The 19,913-nt window shown below is 34.6% G+C and overlaps 1 protein-coding gene across 1 annotated transcript; it reads right to left on the bottom strand.

Annotated features, from left to right (window-relative positions):
* Positions 1 to 17,171: 17,171 nt before the first annotated feature.
* Positions 17,172 to 19,413, bottom strand: LOC130966783 (cationic amino acid transporter 8, vacuolar-like). The gene has a single exon (XM_057891606.1). The coding sequence runs from the start codon at positions 19,261 to 19,263 to the stop codon at positions 17,476 to 17,478; it is 1,788 nt and encodes a 595-aa protein (XP_057747589.1). The 5' UTR covers positions 19,264 to 19,413; the 3' UTR covers positions 17,172 to 17,475.
* Between the last annotated feature and the right edge of the window lie 500 nt (positions 19,414 to 19,913).

Here is a 19,913-nt window from a genome sequence, read left to right as displayed (position 1 = left end):
CAAGGCCGAATGGAAAGAAAGTGACCAGCACCAAGTGAATTTTTCAGAACAAGCTAGGAGAGGATGGTAGCATTGCAAGAAACAAAGCAAGGCTAGTGGCACAAGGATATGATCAAGAAGAAGGAATAGAATTTGATGAATCCTTTGCTCCTGTTGCCCGAATGAAAGCCATAAGACTTTTCTTAGCTTGTGCTGTATTTTGTGGTTTTAAATTATATCAAATGGATGTGAAATGTGTATTTTTGAATGGTGTGATAGATAGAGAAGTGTATGTGGAGCAGCCACCTGGTTTTGAAAATAAAGAGCATTCTAACTATGTTTTCAAATTATCAAAAGCTCTCTATGGTTTAAGACAAGCTCCTAGAGCTTGGTATGAGAGGCTTAGCTCTTTTCTTTTGAAAAATGGTTTTTAAAGAGGCACCACAGATACAAATCTATTTATCAAGAACTCTAATGATTCTTTCATTTTAGTCAAAATTTATGTTGATGACATTATTTTTGGATCAGCCAATGAATCCCTTTGTTCTGAATTTGGAAAACTCATGACAAGTGAATTTGACATGAGTATGATGGGTGAACTTAATTTTTTTCTTGTGCTGCAAATTAAACAAACTAAAAATGGTACCTTCATTCATCAAGAGAAGTATGCCAAGGAACTAGTTAAGAAATTTGGTATGAAAAATGGCAAACCCATGGGAACTCCCATGCACCCTAGTTCAAAATTAGATAAGGGAGAAACTGAAAAAGATGTAGATGAGACTAGGTATAGAGGAATGATTGGCTCTCTTATGTGCTTAACTTTCTCTAGGTCCGATATTGTGCAAAGTGTTGGATTGTGTTCAAGGTTTCAATCCAAACCAAAAGAGTCACATCTTTCTGCAGTTAAAAGGATCATTAGATATGTTCATGGCACATCCAATTTTGGTCCTTGGTATCCTAAGATTGATAATTTTTCTGCAGTTGGTTATTGTGATGTAAATTTTGCCAGGGATAGAGTTGATAGAAGAAGCACTTCAGGCTTATGTTGGTTCCTTGAAAGGTCCTTAAATGTTTGGTTAAGTAAGAAGCAGCCAAGAGTGGCTTTATCCACTGCAGAGGTTGAGTATATAGCTGTTTCTTCATGTTGTTCTCAGCTTATGTGGTTAAAAACACAGCTTGCCGATTACAAATTAAATGCTGAAAATATTCCCTTACTGTGTGATAACATGAGTGCCATTAATATTTCTAAAAATCCAGTTTTGCACTCTCGGGCTAAACATATTGAAGTGAAATTTTACTCAATCAGAGAACATGTCTAAAAAGGGGATATTAGCATTCAATTTGTTAAATCGGAGGAGCAATTAGCATATATTTTCACAAAACCACTTGCTGAGGACAGATTCTGCATGCTTAGGACTATTCTAGGGATTTTAAGCCATGATTCCTTGTTTTAAGGTTGCTGATGTGTTTGTTAGGATTTTTGTCTCATAAACAGGTATGAGACAATTATGGGCAAGTGAAGATTAGTTCCCTTCAAATCAGCGTGTTCTAGAAGTGTTGCAAGGGTAGATTTATCTGAGCCAACCTCAAAATTCAGATCATGGGTGGTCTTATGTGTTTCCTTAATTCAAACCACCTCTGGACCCAATATGAATGTTACATGTTTATTTTTTGTTGCCTTGTGCGTTTCAGTTTGTGTCCAAAAAGGGTTTCCTTTAATTTCATTTTAACTTTAAGTCCAATAAAGATTTTTTTAAAATTCTTAACTGATTTCCTTTTATTTTGAAATAAAATAAAATCTTTCTCTTTTGTGATGTCAAGTCTTTTTAAGTCATATCAAAAGGTGATGCAGTTGCATGGTTTGACAAATTTTCTTTTGGGTACGGTTACCAACACTCCTTCTCTTCCCTCCATAACTCCTCCTCAAACCTTTCGGTTTCTTCCCACTATTTTTACTGCTTCTCTTCCCTAAAAAGTATGAAACCAACCAAATGAGAAAGAAAATCGTAGCACACAAGCCTCCTCGTGAAAAAGTCTACAAGATACCTACTAAACCCTCAACTCGCTCCCAAGACAGAACATTCACTCCATCTCCCTCTCCTCCTACCTCACCTCCTCGGTGTAACCCTATGGCTCGTACAAAGAATCCCTCCAGGGGTTCCACCTTCATCCAAGCCAACGCCTCCTCCAAAGGAACCTCATTCAAGGCTTGGATCGTCGAAACCTAGCATGTCAAAAGGGAAACGACCAGCAGCACCTGAACCTATTGCTGAGCCACCATAACCTAAGTCAAGGTCTGTTCCATTACGTTCTCAGAGAGGTAAAATTCGAGTTCCTCTTAAATCTGTTAGAGGACCAGACATTGGCCCTTTTGATCACAAATCTCATTTCTTGACTTCTCATTCAAACTATAACCCTTATAGATTCAAATCTGCTATGAATAATGACTTTTATGATGGAGTTATTAAGTACCATTTCTTGTGTCCCTCTTTTCTTGCTGATTTGCCAACTTTGAAAAGAAAAGGTTTTCTTTTTGTTGAAAACTTGAAATTTATGGACTGGAATCATCTATTTGACATCAAAAAGCCTGTTTATCCTTTTTTGGTCAAAGAATTTTATGCTAACATGACATATCATGAAGGCACTGTTCACTCATATGTAAAGGACTGAGACATAATTTTAAATAATGAAACAATCAGTGATTCATTGAAGTATACTGATGTTGGGCCTTGTGCTTATGCTTCTATTAAGTGGGATGGAGGAGTTGGTGTTTCTTATAATGATGCTTTGGCTAATATTTGTGAACATGTCTCCTTGATTGGTGGCATTACACCCACTCACAAAGCCCTAGGATATGAACGTGCTCAGTTGCACCGAATGGTTAACCACATCATACTTCCTCAAAGTGGTTCATATCAAAGGGTTTCCTACACTGATACTCTTGTTTTATATGCCCTTCTCACCAAAACAGAAATTTCATTTGCATATTTGATGGTTAGATACATGTTTGACTCTGTTAGGAGTGAAAAAGATAAAGCACTTCCTTATGGCATGTTTCTAACTTGCATATTTGAGTATTTTGGTGTTGACTTGACCAATGAGGATTATGAAAATAGACATTCATATCTAAAGGGAGGTGGTGCAGTGAAACAGCAAAAAGGACCTACTCGATCTGAAAGAGTGGTTCTAAATGATGATGATGAAGAGTTTATTCCAGACGAATCTCTTCCTCCTTCCACCGAGGGTACTTCCATCTCTACAGGCCAAAAATCTACTCTGCTGAATGTTGTCAAGGATGTTGTTCAGGAGTTTGTCTTCCAATCTAATCACATGATTGCCATGAGCAAGGAGCAAAGAAAGCTAGCCAGCAAACATGAGAATTTCCTGCGAAAATCAACGGATAGAGTGGCTGTGTTTATGAAGTTCATTGACAATCTTAACCAAGATGAAGATCCTGCCACTGATGTTGAAGAGGAAGCTGATTCGGAGGGAAATAGTTCAGATGCCTAGGATTGTTTCATAAAGCTGCTGCTGTCTATTCTTTTTGTCTCATGAATTTTGTTCATTTCGCTACTTTTGAACTAGTTTTTGTTGTCTTGGATAACTGTAATACTTTAACTACTGCTGCACTTAATTTTTGTTTACTTCATATTTTGGACTGTGCTTTAACACATTATTGCAGGATCTAAGATGCTGCTTTCATTGATCCTGCTTATGCTCCACCCCTGATGACAAAAGGGGGAGTAATAGCTGCTGAATTGACTTTTGCTGCTACTGAATTTTTTTATTTAATTGTGAATTTCTTATTGCTGCTGATGATAGTGTTGAGCATATAATTTTTGTTTTGTAACTTTGCTGCGGCAGGGAATGTGTTGACATAACAATTGGAACTTGCTTTCATATGTTATTAGTTTCCCCATGATTATTCTTGATACTTTATTTTTGCTGCTGACATGATATGATAAATACTGGGCTGAATCTGTGTTGCTAGTTATGTAGTATCCCTTAGTCAAGTTACATTATGTACAGCTCTTTTTGTAAGTTTAATGTAAACAGGAACAAAAAGGAAAGAGCATAAATCCAGGGGGAGCTACTCTTGAAAAGGAAAGTGGGAGCAACATGAAAACAATTAACATCATTCAAAGGAAAGTTTCTTAATCTTACTTAAATTCATTTCCTTTTGATCTTTGTTTTATATATGTTTGTCATCAAGGGGGAGATTATTGAGTTAAGAAATTAACTAAATTAATTAATGATGACAAACATTGTTTTATTATGCAAAATAAATAATTAAATGTTGATTATTTATAATTATATTTTGCTAATTATTTGAGATTAAGTGTGCAGGCAAAAATGAATTGTTGCAACAGCCCAATATAAAAGCAAGCAGCCCAAGTGTTTGAAACACTATAATCAAGGTTGGTGGGCTAAAATATAAAGAGAAGCCCAAAGAAAATCAAAACAAGAGATCAGGCGGGCCAAGCAAACCAAGACCCGATCTAAGCCCGATTTGACTTCAGCAAATTCCTCCATCTTGCTTCCAAAGCAACGTCCTTTTTTCTCTGTCTCAGTCAAATCATAGAAGTAAGAGAAAGTGCTTAGTTCCTAAACTATTCACAGAAGAAGGAAGAAAGAGAAGGATATGCAAGAAAGGGTAAGGTCTAATCAATCATTTCAAACCACATCAAGAAAACATCAGAAGCTAAAAGGTAACCCATTTCCTTATGCATGCATCATATGTTCTTCTCCTCTTTCCAATTCTCTACTCAGTCCGAAATGGGATACAAAGAAAAGTTGATTTCTGTTCTTCACTGCTGTGTATCTACGGTCACAAGTGATTTTTGGGGACCAAGTAGTTTCTCAGTGGCTCAGATTCGGTTTACCATTGGAAGACTTTTGTGGTTGCTGTTTTATGGCTTTCGGTCAATAAGAGAAGGTCAGAAGCAAAGTTTATACTCTAAGGATTAATGAGAAAAAAGTGAGTTTGTGGGTTGGTGAAGCACAGTGCTTAATAAGTTGACCTAGGAAGAAGAACCCAGCAACATGCAAGGAGATAAAAGAAGATTTTCTGTTCATTTAGAGGCAATGAGAGAAAACCAAAGTTTGGTGAGTTGTGTTCTGTGAAGAGTTCCCTGAAGAAGTTCCTCTACTTGAATAATGCTTTCTTTCAAAGAAGCATTCGACCAATATTGAAGAGCTAAATCAGAGGCTTACAAATCTGGTTTATCATATAGCAAAGATGCTGTTGATGAAGTCAATCTCCTTCATGTTTTATAGATTGTAATTTACTTTTCAATATTTATCTTTCTGTAATTTTTTGAGTGAAAAGACATAATGAGAGAGCTCAAGTAAAAGCCAAGAGTAGAAAGAGGCTGACTGATACACTTGAGAAAAAAGCCTAGAGTTATTTTCAGATTTCTTTAGGTATGTTTGTGTCTTGTATCTTGTACCTGTGAGGTATCCCTTTCTTAATTGGGTTAGCACTAAGAGTGAAGAGTTAGGTATTAGCTTAGCCAAAGTCAAGTTAGGTTAGAACTTGAGTGTGAAAGGATTGTGTCAATCCTGTAGAATTGGTGTATGTCATACTTATAACTATAGTGGAAATTCCTCCATTGTTGTGGAGGAGACTGGACGTAGGTTGCATAACACATGGCAACCGAACCAGGATACATGCTGGTGTAGCTTCTCTCTTCTCTGCTATGTTCTGTTTTCTGATATTCATGAGACAAAAATAAATTGTCTCATAAATTTTCTATTGCTGAGTTCAAACAGAATCAGAATTGAAAGTTTGCTTTAAAGGGTCATTTCAATAACTTAAAAGAAAGGCATAAATTCAACCCCCCTTCTCTAAACCTACTACAACCTTCACTATGAATTTCAAACAATAAACAATACAAAAGAAGTCCATATTACCAAGGCATAATTATCATCGGATAAATTACTAATTATTGTAAACCAACTTGGGTTGGTTGAGTGGTCAGCTCACTCTTCCGCTTAAGCAAGTGTTGGGGGTTCGAATCCTGCCTTGTGCTTGCAGCAACCCATTGACCAGCGGCAGACCCTTAAATGGAGCTCAGATCCGCGACGGATGCAACAACCTTGAAGTGTGCAGAAAATGTCTAAACCCTATCAACACTTGTCGCACTCAGAAACTGCTAACACTTATCTACACATGTAGATGAAATCTTAATATCTACACTGGAAAACTCGCCTGATTTAAATAGTAACAAACTCTTAAAAATAGAATGTTTCAAATAATAAGGAAGATAAATAGTTTCAAATAATAAGAAAGATAAATGGTTTCAAAATAATAGGGAAATAGCCGATTTTAACTCATTAATTAATAAGCAACTAAGCGTATCACGTAATTTAAAACTATCCATTTAAACTTAACACATTATTTTCTTAGAAACCAACCCATTGTTTTATAGATTTTTAGCAAATCTAAGTAGTTCGATATCTAGTGATCTGAGAGTGAAACTTACTCCTCTTGTGAGTACCAGTTTTTGAAGGTGCATCAAAAGGTTCTTTCAAATGAACAAAACAACAAAAGAAAATCTAAAAGAAAAACAAAATAAATTTGAAAAGTAAAATGACTGAAATTAAAAGAAGTAACATTGAATTTAAATAAAGTAGTAAACTACATTCGACAAGATCGAAGGACTTTGAAATAAAAAATAAAGTGACGAATCTTAAAAGAAAACAGAAAGATAACTTGCTCGAAAGATAAATTTGCAAGAAAAATAAAGGTTGCAAGAAATTTAAAGGAAATTTAAAAAACATGGAAGGAACCCTACAGAAAAAAAAGCTCTTAGCAGACTAAGGAATTCGCTGGGAATATGAGTGTGTGAGAGTGTTTTCTGATATGAGATTCCAACCTTTTTTTTCTTCGAACTTTCACCTATTTATAAGAGTCTTTGGCCAATCAAATTCAAATATAACTTCCACGTGTATTAATCTTTGAGTAACTGTTTCTGCTCTTTTGCACAATGTGGATAACTACCATCAGTTAACTTCACTTATCAACTTCTTCATTTCTTTGATTACTTAATTCCTCCTCAATGAGTACTTATCAACCGAAATTCACTCCTTTGTCAACACGCCATCCTTGATAAGCCCCATGAAGAAAGTTTATACTTCGAAGTTCAAAACTTATTTATTTTTTACTAACAAATGACTTCTTTAGTATTGATGTGTCTATCAAACTATCAGTAAAATTCTCAATTCTAATTTCTCTTCAAAATTTTAAGACCCATAACTAAACAATTAATTCAGACACGAGACGACTCATAATTACCCACGTTTCTACTATTTCAAAAGTAACATCCACGAAAGCCTATTTTTCCATTAATACTAACTTCTCTCTACTTTAGCTGTGCCTTCTCAAAGAATTTTCTTTATTTTCAAAATTTGAAAATTTTCGCAAAATTCTCTTTATAAACCCTTCGTTTTCACATTTCATTTTTTTTCAAATTCATCTTCTTCTAATAGATATGCCAATTTTTTTTCAAATTTCTTGTGCACCCTTCTTCGCCCAAAACTAAATTAACACTCATTTTTTTTCTTTCCATCATCAATGGCTTCTTCCAAAACCCCAGAAACATCAACAGTAAAAAATTAGGACAAACAAATTATAACTGAAATTTTCGAGTAGTTTGACTTGAAAATACGATCTCGATTCGAAGATATTGTCATCAAAGATCCTGAGAACATTACAAATGACAAAAAAAATATTTTTCCTTTCATGATCAAAGATGATGCTTGCTATTTTGTTAGTCCTTTGCAAATCTTAGAACAAGCCAAGAAAAATGCCCATTACTTTTTCAGTATCAAGGGAGAAGATTTGCTTATCAAACAAAACCTCTTGATTGCACCCTTTATTGATGGGAAAAAAATCTTTCCGAAACAATCTCAATGTCTCCTTTAAGACTGTCGATTTTCTCACTTGGTTCCACACACTCAAATCTATAAAAGGTGAAACTTGAAAAACTCAAGGTATACATGAACTCCTTTGTCTTTTACATTTTACACTAACTACTCACCATCGGATGAATGACGCTGTGCTCTGCTTCTGGAACAATACTACAAATAATTTTTACCTCCCTTATGAAATGGCTGGTCCTAAACTCTTCGATGTAGCTGTCATGTTGGACTTTTGATGGGCAACCTTATAACTACATTTGATATGAAGTCCAACAAATCTTACAACATAATCCAGCAGAACTCTTATGGAGACTTTATTAAACACAATATGGGTAAAGAAGACAGTTTTGTTATGGACGATGAAAATATAGCCTTCTTATACACTGGCTAAACGCTATTATCTTCTGCTCGAGAAGTATCTCAATGCAAAAACTGTTTATCCCGTTGGCCGCCTTACTTTATGAAGGGCATATGTTCAATCTGGTCAAATTGTCCTTAGGAAATTTATACGATGAATTGGGGTAATTAGTCGATAGTCTTCGAAAGAAGTCTTTGATCAGTGCAGGAGGTCTCCTTTGGCTTCTAAAATTTTGCTTAAATGCCATTTTTAAAAAACACATGAAACACGAAAGAATTACAACTTCAAAAAAACTAAGCATTGAGAATTTTCACTTAGTTATCCTTCAACCAAATTTCAAAGATGCACACTCGACTGAAGAGCTCTTTTCGGAAGCATTCTCGAAATTCTATTCATGCAAAAATTTTTGAATTAAGGAATTAATGCTTATCCCCTTTTCAAATCGAAGATGTTGCCCGTCTTGGTTTCAACGTTTCCTTTTCTCCAATGATGATTATGATAACGTTTTGAACAACACAATTTGGGCTAACTTTTTTGCTGTTCAAGTGTTCCCGATGAAAATTTCTCAATACCAAAAGGAACAGTTCAAAGTGACTCTCCATGCCCCCCATTATGTTGCTAGACAAATGAGTTTTTCACAAGCTCTCTCAACTCTTTTCCCTCCGAAAGATAAAGCTTTGTGCCATATAGAATTCAAACCAAAGGAGAATGTTAAAAAATGTCTTGATATCAGTGACAATAATCGAAGTCGCTACTCTCCTCTATCTTTTGTTTATAGTGACTTCGTCACTAAATTTTTTGTTGAATGGTGGAATAATTACTATTCTCGATACAACCGTTCACTGGATGAAATAAAGAAAGGCTTGATGAAGACTTCTCCGAGTGTCTCTGAGGCATCCCAAAAAGGACTAAAAAAAAAGCTACTGAAATCTCGAGACAACAAAAACAAAAGACACAAAAAGACTTCCACCAAGCTTACCAAATCCACCAACATAAAAACTTAGTTAATTTTTTTGTTTATTTTCCTAGAATTCTCATATTAAATCTCCTCATCCTTATTTTAGAAACAATCATTTTGCAAAAGTTCCGCCGCCAACCTTCAAATAAACAAACTCCTTCCCATTCGAAAGATTCCTCCTCTTCCTCCAGCGATTCCAATTTGAATGATTCATAGAAAACTTCTTCTCAATTTTCGCACCTCAAACCGAGAAGGTCTACCCAGGTATAATTTTTAATTAAATTCAAAACTAGTCTCATCGATTTCTATTTTATTCCACTCATTACTACCTTTATTATGATAAAAGCTAGAGGAACCATTCAACCAACTCTTTTGGTGTCGATAGTACAAATCGATCCAGAAAATGAGGAAGATCATTACTTAAGTTCATCCTCTTTCAACAACAAAATGATCTTTCATTATATGCCTCAGACCTAAAAAGCTTAATTACCTGTTCAGCCAATGACTATTTCCATCACTTTTTCTATTCGAATTATCGATCCATTAGCTATCGAAGAACCAAATTTGATGGACTCGATTGAAAAAAAAACCTTTTCATTTCAAGCTGTAAATTATAAGACCAGAAATTTTGGAAAAAAAAATCATTTATTATGAGATAATTTTAAATCATTTATTCATTCACAGCTTTAATTTTAAAAATTTATTTTATTAAAAATAATTAAAACAAATTTTAATAAATTAAATTTGAAATAAAATTAAAATTTTATCCAACTTTATAATTATTGAGTATTTTTTATTTATAATTTAAAATTTTAAAAATTTAAAAATAATAAAATTTGATTATTTAAATTAAAATTTTTATCTAATTTTATAATTATTAAATTATTTTTTATATTTAAATTATAAATTTTAATAATTTTAAAATAATAAAAATTTTATATGATTAGATTTAAATAATTAATTTTTTTGTAATTTAATATTTTAAATTTTATAAATAAAAAATTAAATATATTATCTTATATTTTTAATTAAAATTTTTTATTAAAAATTAATTAATATTTTAATATCATAAATAATATTTATAAAAAAATTTAAAAGTTTAATTAAATTTTAAATTAATATTTTATATCATAATTTGATTAAAATAAACACAAATCGTCAAATCCAAATTAATTCCAAAATTCCCAAATTAAAACCGTAAACCTAGTTACACTCAGAGGCTTTTCCTTTTCTTCCCAAAACCCTAACTGCTACCCTTTTTCCTTCAGCAAACACACCACACACAAAACTCAACACACACACAAATCATCAGCAGCAGCTGAAGAAAGAAAGAGAAGAGAGGGGGGAAATGGGGAAGGAGGAGAGGAGAGGCGCGCCGGAGCTGGTGGGCCTCGTCACCGCTGTTGCCACGCCCTCCCCAACCGTCGTTGCCGTTCTGTGGAGCCGCCTCCATCCCCGAGCTTGCCGTCGTTGCCGTTGTTGTCGAGCAAGGTGGAAGAAGCCACGCGGCAGAGGAGAGAAGGAGGGAAGGTCACCGCATCGCCGTCGTCGTCCTCACCGCGTCGCCGTCGTCCTCACCGCGTCGCCGTCGTCGTCACTGTGTCGCCGTCATCTGTAGGTGAAGCCGAAGAGAGAGAGTTCGCGAAGAGTGAGAGAAACCGACGGGAGAGTGTGTGCGCGAGAGGGGAGAAGCCGGTTCTGCCACTGCCGCCGGGCTCCGTCGCCGCTGCTGAAGATGCGCCGCCGAGATTCTGTCGCCGGAGAACGGCGCTGCCGTCACTGAGATCCACCGCCGGCAAGGTTCTTGCTTCGAGTTTTCATTCTTTTGAATTTCCAGGAACGTTATCGTCACTGCATGTTTGTATTATGGTGAGTTTCAGAAAGCTCGCATTAATATTCTGTTATGTATTATGGTGAGTTTGTTATGGTGCCTAAATTGCCTAATTTATCTTTTAAAAAAAATAAAATGTTTAAAGTAAAAAATAAATTATGTAAAATTTATTAAATATTATTTATTTATTCTTTTTAGTAACTTAGGGACAATGTGATAGGCACCATAACATTCACCATGTATTATTAAGGTTCGTGATGTTAATGTTTTAGGAATGAGTTACCGAGGTTGCATGTTACAATTAAAGTTGTTTTGGTTGTTGTGAAAGTAAGCGGAGCTGTTGTTGTGTCTACTGCTGATTGTGGGCCGAGAGAAAAAGGTTCCTTTGACGTGTTTGGTTTTTGGGTTTCAACTTTTCGAGGGAGGGGTTTATCTAAAGACTTGTTTTATATTTCAGGATTGTTATAAATGGATATTGATTGAGAAATATATTTTTGGTGATTATGTAAGTCTTATGAATTGTCTCGCCTGTTTTGGATGAATACGACTGTTTGTTTGATTGAATTGCTGATTGATTTTGTTAAACTGGCGGTTGTTGAATTGGTTTTCTAGAGTTTTGAAAATGAGTTTGATCTTTTGAAAATGATTTGATTTTGGAAATGATCTGATTTGAAAATGGTTTAGTTGGGACCTGAGAAGGGTGATAAAGTCCGAGTTTTAGGGGGAGTGGTGCCGAAATTTCGTTATAAAATTTAAGACTTTGTTTAAAATGTTATTTAGGGAAATTTAGATTTTTAAGAAATTGTATTTTCTGATTTTGATTTACTAAGAAAAGATCAAAAGAATGAATTATGCTATGATTTTGAGTTATGGAAGCATTAAGTTGAGTTTTAATTATTAATAAAAGTATTATATTTTGAGTTCTATTTATTTAGAAAAGAATTATCTTCGATTTTATTTTATTTAAGAAAAGTATTGTGTTTTTGAGGTCAATTTAAATATGAATAGACTTATGTTTTGAATTTGATTTAAGAACTACATTTGGAGGAGTTTTAGTGAATTTAAAATTAATTGAGTTTTGATTGACTAATTTCGTTTTGCAACGTCTTGGAAAAAGTTAAAGTATTCCTTAAACCCTGATTTAGCAAAACGGAATAATTTCCGAGTCTTTGGGAATGCTTCAGATTTAAGGGAAGGAAAGGGAAAGGGAAGGGGAATGGGGAAGGGGAAGGAAAGGGAAAGGGAATGGAAGGGGAAGAGAGGTTAATATTGCAATTGTATAGGGAGCCATTGCATAGTCAATGCGTGTAATGCATTTGTAGTGATGAATAACTATCTCATTGATGTATATTCTCTTTTTGGGTCTTGAAGTGTGGGTCTGTCTTTGCATCCAGCCAATATTTCTAAGTTTGGCATTTTTTAGTTGACCTTGAGATATGACTGCATGATGTAATATTGCCAATTTTTAAGTGATCCTATTTATTTGAAAGATTTTGGGTTTATTTTCTAAATTGATTAGCTTAAAATTGGGTCATGGTGTGTATAATTTACATTTTGTTTTCTCATGATTATCTGATTTCTTCTGGGCACATGGTAGGTTTGATGTGCGTGCTTAATTATGATTTGGTTGAAAATTTATATCTAAATTTTAATTCTGTTCAGCCACCTCAATGGAAAAGATACCAATAATTGAGAGAGTGGGAAGTAGCCATAAGCAAGAATAACCTCCCTAATTCTAATGAATGCCTGGACAGTTTTGCAGTTTTGGAGAAGAAACTTATATTGATTTGTTATTACTTAGCATTTGTAATAAATAGTACTCAAATAATATAAGGGATAAAAACAAGGGTAAATATTATTTGCTGGCTTTAATTTTGTTTTTGGAATTACCTGATTTTTTCATTGGTCCATTTATATAAGTTGTTGCATTGGCTTCTCTTCCTTAATTAGTTTTTTAAAAGTTAAACATGATTTTCAAGGTGTTGATAATGTGTGTTTTGTTATTTTTCAACTATTTCTATTTAATGCTATATTTACACACCCTTCCAAAAATAACTAATTCAAAGCATGCATTAGATTCATCCTTCGGTGATTATATGCATATATGTGCTAAAAATTTTTATCCTGTTGTGTTTTTTAGCAAGAGTAACACTGCAACAATCTCGCATACTCATTTCATCTCATTAAGAATAAATTATATAGATTAAAATATGTAATCTGTTTTTTATTATAGTTACCAATTTTATTGTTGGACAATGCAAATTGAAGACAGTTGTAAAATCTTTTTAATTAGTAATTTAGGACACATTTTGTTTCTGTAGCTATAATAATTAGAAGAAAGACTTAATAAAATGGTTGATGGTGTGAAAGGTACGGCTTATGGTGGTGTCTGGTCCTGCAAGTCAGAGTGAAAGTGGTCTTATGGTAGAAAGTTAGTGATCTAACTCTACTTTTAGAATTCTTGTTTCATAGATTTTTTCTTCACCCTTCTTTTAATTTCTTTTAATTGTTGTTTTGTCTAGCTGGAGCCTGGAGTTGGATACAAATTTTTTTTTTTGGTTTTGTATGGAGAGTAATGGGGCATTTTCTATTGACATGAAATTTCGTTCATCCTTTTGGCCTTAATGCTTATGTTGTCTAGATTTTATTTCTGGGTGGCCGATGATGTTTATTTATTTATTTTATCTTTCAGATGGAGATAAGTCATGATGTGATTACTACGTGCATTATGTTCAAAACTGTCTTAGTGATTTTTTTCAAAGTTCTGATTAAATGTTTTGCTTATCTAGATCTGCGACCTCATGACCAACTTTTGTAGTATGAGTTAGTCTATGACCAGTTTTTAAAATTGTGCTCCCTTTCTCATTAAGCTTCTCAAAGCATCACAATTTTGTAAGAGATACTGAAAAATATTATGTGATGCTTCTGCTGTTTCATTTTAGCGTCATGACGTATATATCATGTTCTATTTAGTACACCTTTGCATGAAAACATACATGCTTCCACTATTTCATCACATTTTGTTATTGGATAACTTACTGTGTTTGTCTTCTATTAACTATATTAATATAATAAAAAGAGATTAATTAGTAATTTTTTTTGTTCATAAATTAATTTTTTGCACTAATCCATATATGAACATGTGTTTTCCTTTAAACAAAAATGCCTTCTACTGAATATTTTCCACCATATTCTTCCTTGCCATTGGGTTAGTGCAAGTTGTAGCATTTTTTCATGGAATCAGAATTTGTATCTTCTGTTTGGAAGATCAATCTGTAGTTTACTACTTGAAAAGGCAGAAGAAAATTATAAATTGGCTGTTTGGTCTCTAATTTTACGTTTCTTGGAAGATCAATTTGTAGTTTACTTTACTATTATATATTTGCATTTTGGTGTTTGATACTAATAGAGATATTTATATCACAAAATTCATTTGCAGATTCCATGATGCAAATTCCATGTCACTAGCGTTTAGCGTTCTTGAGGATCTTATTGAGCTTTTAGGGAGCAAAAGTTGGCTCATTGAAGAGGCAAGGAACCTGCAATGTCTCCAATCAAATTGGTAGGTATCGATACTGCTTGCTATATTGGCCAGTAGTATCTAAGACTTATTTTTTCATTTGATAAACTCATGATCTATGAGTGAGAGACCCAAACTGGTGGCATTGGTACTTGAATTGCAGTTTGCATTAGTTTTAATTCAACTTAATGATGAATATGGTGAAATACGCTGTTATCTCTGGATGATCATATAAGGTTCTGGACCAGTTAAATACTTTTGTTTTAAACATAAATAAAATACTTTGTAGAATAACATATCATAGTTTGAGGTAGATGTCTTGGAATAGTTTTAAATTGTTATTTTCTTCCTCTATTCTTCTCTGCCATTAGATATTGCTGTTTTGTTTGATTTCTAGCTTTTTTATTTTGGTGATATAAGCTTCAGGTTTTCATCAAGTTGGCCTATGACTCAGGTTTTAATAAACTGGAAATTGAAAATTGTAAAGGATATTCATACACATGATTGATGTTTGATTAAACTGTATCATCATTGTGATTGTTCATCAGCCACTTATTCAATGTAGTTTTATGTTAGTGATTAGGTTTTGTATGCAATTCAAATATCTACATATATACTTTTACATGTAAATATACAATTCCTATTAATATCATTAGCCTCAAGAGAAAAAATGATTAATTGCTTCCCGTTACTGCAATCCAAAGCCAAAGAACCAACAGTATAATTGGTTTCATTGATAATCTAACGAGAACATATAATATCTCAATTAGCTAGAAAGCTTAAATCAAATCATGTTTAATCCCGTAAGATTTCATAAAATATCTCAATAACATTATTTTACATACTCAGTATACTTCATATATACATTTTGTGGAGGCTATTAAAACCATTATTTTCTTTGTTACTTTTGTCATTCTGTGTAGGCTAACTTTGTTTTCTTCCCTTTTTTTTTTTTCTTTTTTATTTGTATATTTGATGTTTCAGAGAAAAAGTTGGCAAGATAAAAAAAACCTCTGAACTTTAATTCATGTTCATTTAATATTTCTTGGCAGTAAAAAGAGGCTACTTCATGTAAGTGTTGAGTCTAATTCATTTAACTAAATCAATTGATATAAAGATATTTTTCTTTGCAAAAAAAGTCTTTGGCTAATGCACTATGAGGCAGTTGCATAAGTATAGATGATTTATTCCTGAGCTGCTTTGGTAAGAATAATGTCTTGAGATGGAGACTAGTTCTTTTTGTTTTTATGTGTTTGATTTCAGAAAAAAACATATTGAAAACAATCTTTTTTCATTAGGGTTAGTCCATGGTTCCTTTAAAAGAAGAGGTTAGCTTAGTAGTTGCATCTATTAATAACAATTTAGTGCAATATAAAATAAGGTTATCAAAAGTGCATTAGCTATTCTCATTGTTTGTAACTTTCAATTTCACCTCAAAAGTCTTGAACAATGAATTAGAGATGTAAGAAATATTAATTTCCGCTCTTCTTGATAATTGTTAATCATCTAGTTCGATCATGAGTGCTTTTGTTGTTGATTCAACTTGGTAGATTTTATTATATCCTACAAATGTGATATATCTATTAACCTTTGTAAATGTGAATTTTGCCTCAGATTTTATTTTATTTATTTTCTTTTTGAAGGGTAACCATATTAATGGAGTGTAAGATTCAAAATGATGCCCTTTTGGGGAGCAAAACTATAATCATTTATGTATGAAGAATTTTAATTTGAATGTCTTTTGTTTTTTGTTTTTTTGGTCAGATGGATTAGACAGCCCATGCACCAAACACACGCACACAACACACACACACTACATGTAGTTCATTTTTGGGTTCATTCATTTGAATGTCTTCTGTTTTTTATGATTGTTGTATTTATCTCGGACTATAAAAGCACTTTATCTATTCATGGACAATGTATTGAATGTTTGAACATGAGTCCAAACCATTTATTTATTTTAAAATATTTTATATGATAATTGGTAAAGTTAAAATATTGGTTATAGAATGATTTATGGTTTGTTATATATTCATATATGAGCTCCTTTGTGCATAGATTAAGAAAACAAAATAAAATAGATTTATGAAAAATATGCTCGAGGATTGGAAAACATATTAGGAAAATATTATGAAAAAATGCGTTTTAAAGGTGAATGAGTAAATTAGAAGATAAAGAGACAAGATGAATGAGTAAATTGTGATAGATACTTACGTGGATCTCTTTAAATAGATTAAAAAAAATTGCCAAGTAAATTACCATTTTGATTCTTAAAAGATTATGATTTTAACAAAATGAACTTTAAACGGTGTAAATAACAAAATAACTACAAAAAATTTAACAAACTAAATTAAATGTTTAGTCAATTTTTTTATATACTTATATACATTTGGTTCATTTTTGTCAAATAAAACATATAGTTGGCAGTTACTTTAACATTTGCATCATTTACGATTTATTTTTTTAAAATTGTAATCTTTTAGAGGAAAGAAAAAGACTATTCACTATATTTCATTTACGTGTAAACAATATGCCTACGAAAGTACGAATAGACTCCTTGTAAAAAATAAACATGTATCTCGAGATGTGTAATCTTAGAAAAAAATATAAATACTCACATAATTACATATATTAGTAAATATTGCATTTAACTTATTTGAAAAAAAAAAAAAACCCTACCAAATAAGCACATATTATCCAACAAAAGCAAGAATATTTAAAAATGTCCGGAAGGGGAAAAAACGAATATTCACATTGCGAAAATTGGGCAAGACACTGTATTTTACTACTGCAGCATAGTTGTTGCCATCAAAGGGAAGGACTGAACTCGTTCTGACATTTCTTGAAAAATGTAGAGGATGTGCTATTTCTGTACATCAAATTCTTAGTGCCATTCAACTCTGAAACTATGTGACAAAAGGAGCGTGGTTGGGTTCGTCCGTTGGCTCCACATCTTTGAAATCCTGGCTATTTTGATGCTCCACATCATAAGTTGCGTGTACTCCCACAAAAATGTAATAGAGAAGCATAAACGCAGTGCAAAGGAAGAATCTCCAGAAAGCGTCGGGTTCCAATGAGCCTATCAAGAAGAGGTTGGTAGCAATTGACAGAGAAGGCAACCACGGAACCAACGGAACACCCCAAACCTTTGGAGTCCTTTGCTTGGGAAGGAAGCTCATTGCCAATGTACCTATTAGCCACACAACTGCAGCCACTGTATACCCAATCCAACCCAGTTTATTGGCGTTCCAAAGAGCAGTCCCTACGGCAGAAGATGCAATGATCACGAACAAGCAGCCAAGAACCCTCATCAAATCTTCTTGGGACGTCTTCTGCCTGACGTAGTACCTCCTCACCAAAAGCGCGACAGCCATGAGCATGAAAATGAAAAGAGTACTAATGGAGAAGACATTGGACAAAACGTCCAAGCTTGAGAAAAGCCCAACAATGGAGCTCAGCAAAGTGATAACCAAGGTGGCATTGACAGGGGTACCAGTTTTGGGATGAACCAGTGCAAAGAAGGGAGGAATCATGTGAGACCTTGCAATTTGTGTCATATACCTTGCTTGCCCCATTGACCCAACAAGCAAGCTTGTGGTCATTCCTTTCAATGCACAGATACTCACAAGGTACTTAGCCCACTTCATTCCGATCTGAACAAACGCCACAGAATAAGCCGCATCTACATCGATCTGAGTGTAATTCACCATTGACACAAGCGCCAAAGCCATCAAGCAGTAAATAACCGTGATCATCGACATGGAACCAACCAAACCAATGGGTATATCCCTGGCAGGGTTCTTGGTTTCCTCAGCCATAGTTGCCACCATGTCGAAGCCTGTATAAGACCAATACACAACCGCAGCAGCATTGAACACTCCCTTCATCCCCATAGGAAAGAATGGCGTCAGGTTTGAGGCTTTACCGTGAACAAATCCAACTACGATGATGAACACAATAACAAGCGTAGTGACAATGGAGCTGAGCGAATTCAGGATTGAGGTATTCCTAGTGCTGCTCATTGCAACACCGTTGGCGATAAAAAGAACGACAACAGCAATTGGATCCAGCATGTTGAACCCTTCTTGGAAGGAATTCACCCGGATCCGGAAGAAATCCGGATCGTTCTTGATCATACTGGCAAAATAAGAGGACCACGAACGGCCGAGGCCGGCAGCGCCTACAACAGCCTCGAGGAGGATGTTTCCGGCGGCAAGGAAGGCAATGAAGTCACCAAGCTCAATGCGGAGGAAGGAGAAAGAGCCGCCGGCGACGGGGACGTCGACTGCGAACTCGGTGTAGCAGAGGGCGGAGAGGAGGGCGGAGAAGCCAGAGATGGCGTAGGAGAGAACGATGGCGGGACCGGCGTCGGTGCGGGCCTCCTGGCCGGTGATTACAAAGATTCCGGAGCCGACGACGGAGCCGAAAGCGAGCCAGGTGAGGTCCCAGGCGGTGAGGCAGCGGCGCATGGGATTTTCGCTAGCCTGAGGGAGGACGTTGAGCTCGTTGTTGTCAGAGGAGCGGCTGAGGAGGCGATCCCTGAGACGGGGGCACGCGGAGGCAAGGGCGGCCCGGTAGGTGGTGAAGCTCTGAAATGAGGGCTCCGGAAAGAAGTCTTGCTTACTCCACCGCCAGTAGCTCCGGGTGCGGGCGTTGGGGACGGCGGAGGTGGGCGGTGGTGGCGGTTCCTCCATTCCGGCGTAGCAGTTGAGCGAAGATGGTAGAGGGAGTTAGTTGGGAGAAACTGTCGGATGAATGATGAAAAGTGAGAGGGGAGTGGAAACCTGGGGATTTGAACTGCAAGGTGTAACAACCAACAACCCCCGAATCACCACCAGCCCACCCGTCTTCCACCGATAAATGAGAAGAAGTTGCGTGATATCCTGCTTATATATAATTCTCTAATTTACTAAAAAAATATAAAAATTAATATTTAATTTAAAAAATATAAAACTAAATAATTTTTAAATATTTAAAATTTACTATAAAAAGTAATTTTTGCAAATTCGACACAAAACTGATTGACACCAAAAAATTTGCTAAAGAATAATGTTGAAAGATATTTATAGAAAATACGGATTTTGACTACTTTATATCTACTTCACTTTTCTATTTTATTGATTGATTAAAATATTAATGTATCGGAACAAACATTTGTCTAGATACGTTCATTTTGTAACGAACTAAAACATTAAAGAAGTAATTAGTTTGAGAAATATTTTTCACATGTTTAAAACTTAAGAGCTAGGTGATAGGTGTTTGCTTATGTAGAATGATAAATTCATATATACAATACCTTAAAAATATAAACAAATAACAAAATGATATATAAATTATATTTTCT

The sequence above is a fragment of the Arachis stenosperma genome, chromosome 3 (genome assembly GCF_014773155.1).
Source record: "Arachis stenosperma cultivar V10309 chromosome 3, arast.V10309.gnm1.PFL2, whole genome shotgun sequence".
Classification (NCBI taxonomy): domain Eukaryota; kingdom Viridiplantae; phylum Streptophyta; class Magnoliopsida; order Fabales; family Fabaceae; genus Arachis; species Arachis stenosperma.
Note: the sequence above shows the minus strand (reverse complement) of the source record. Positions and strands in the feature narration are given on the sequence as shown.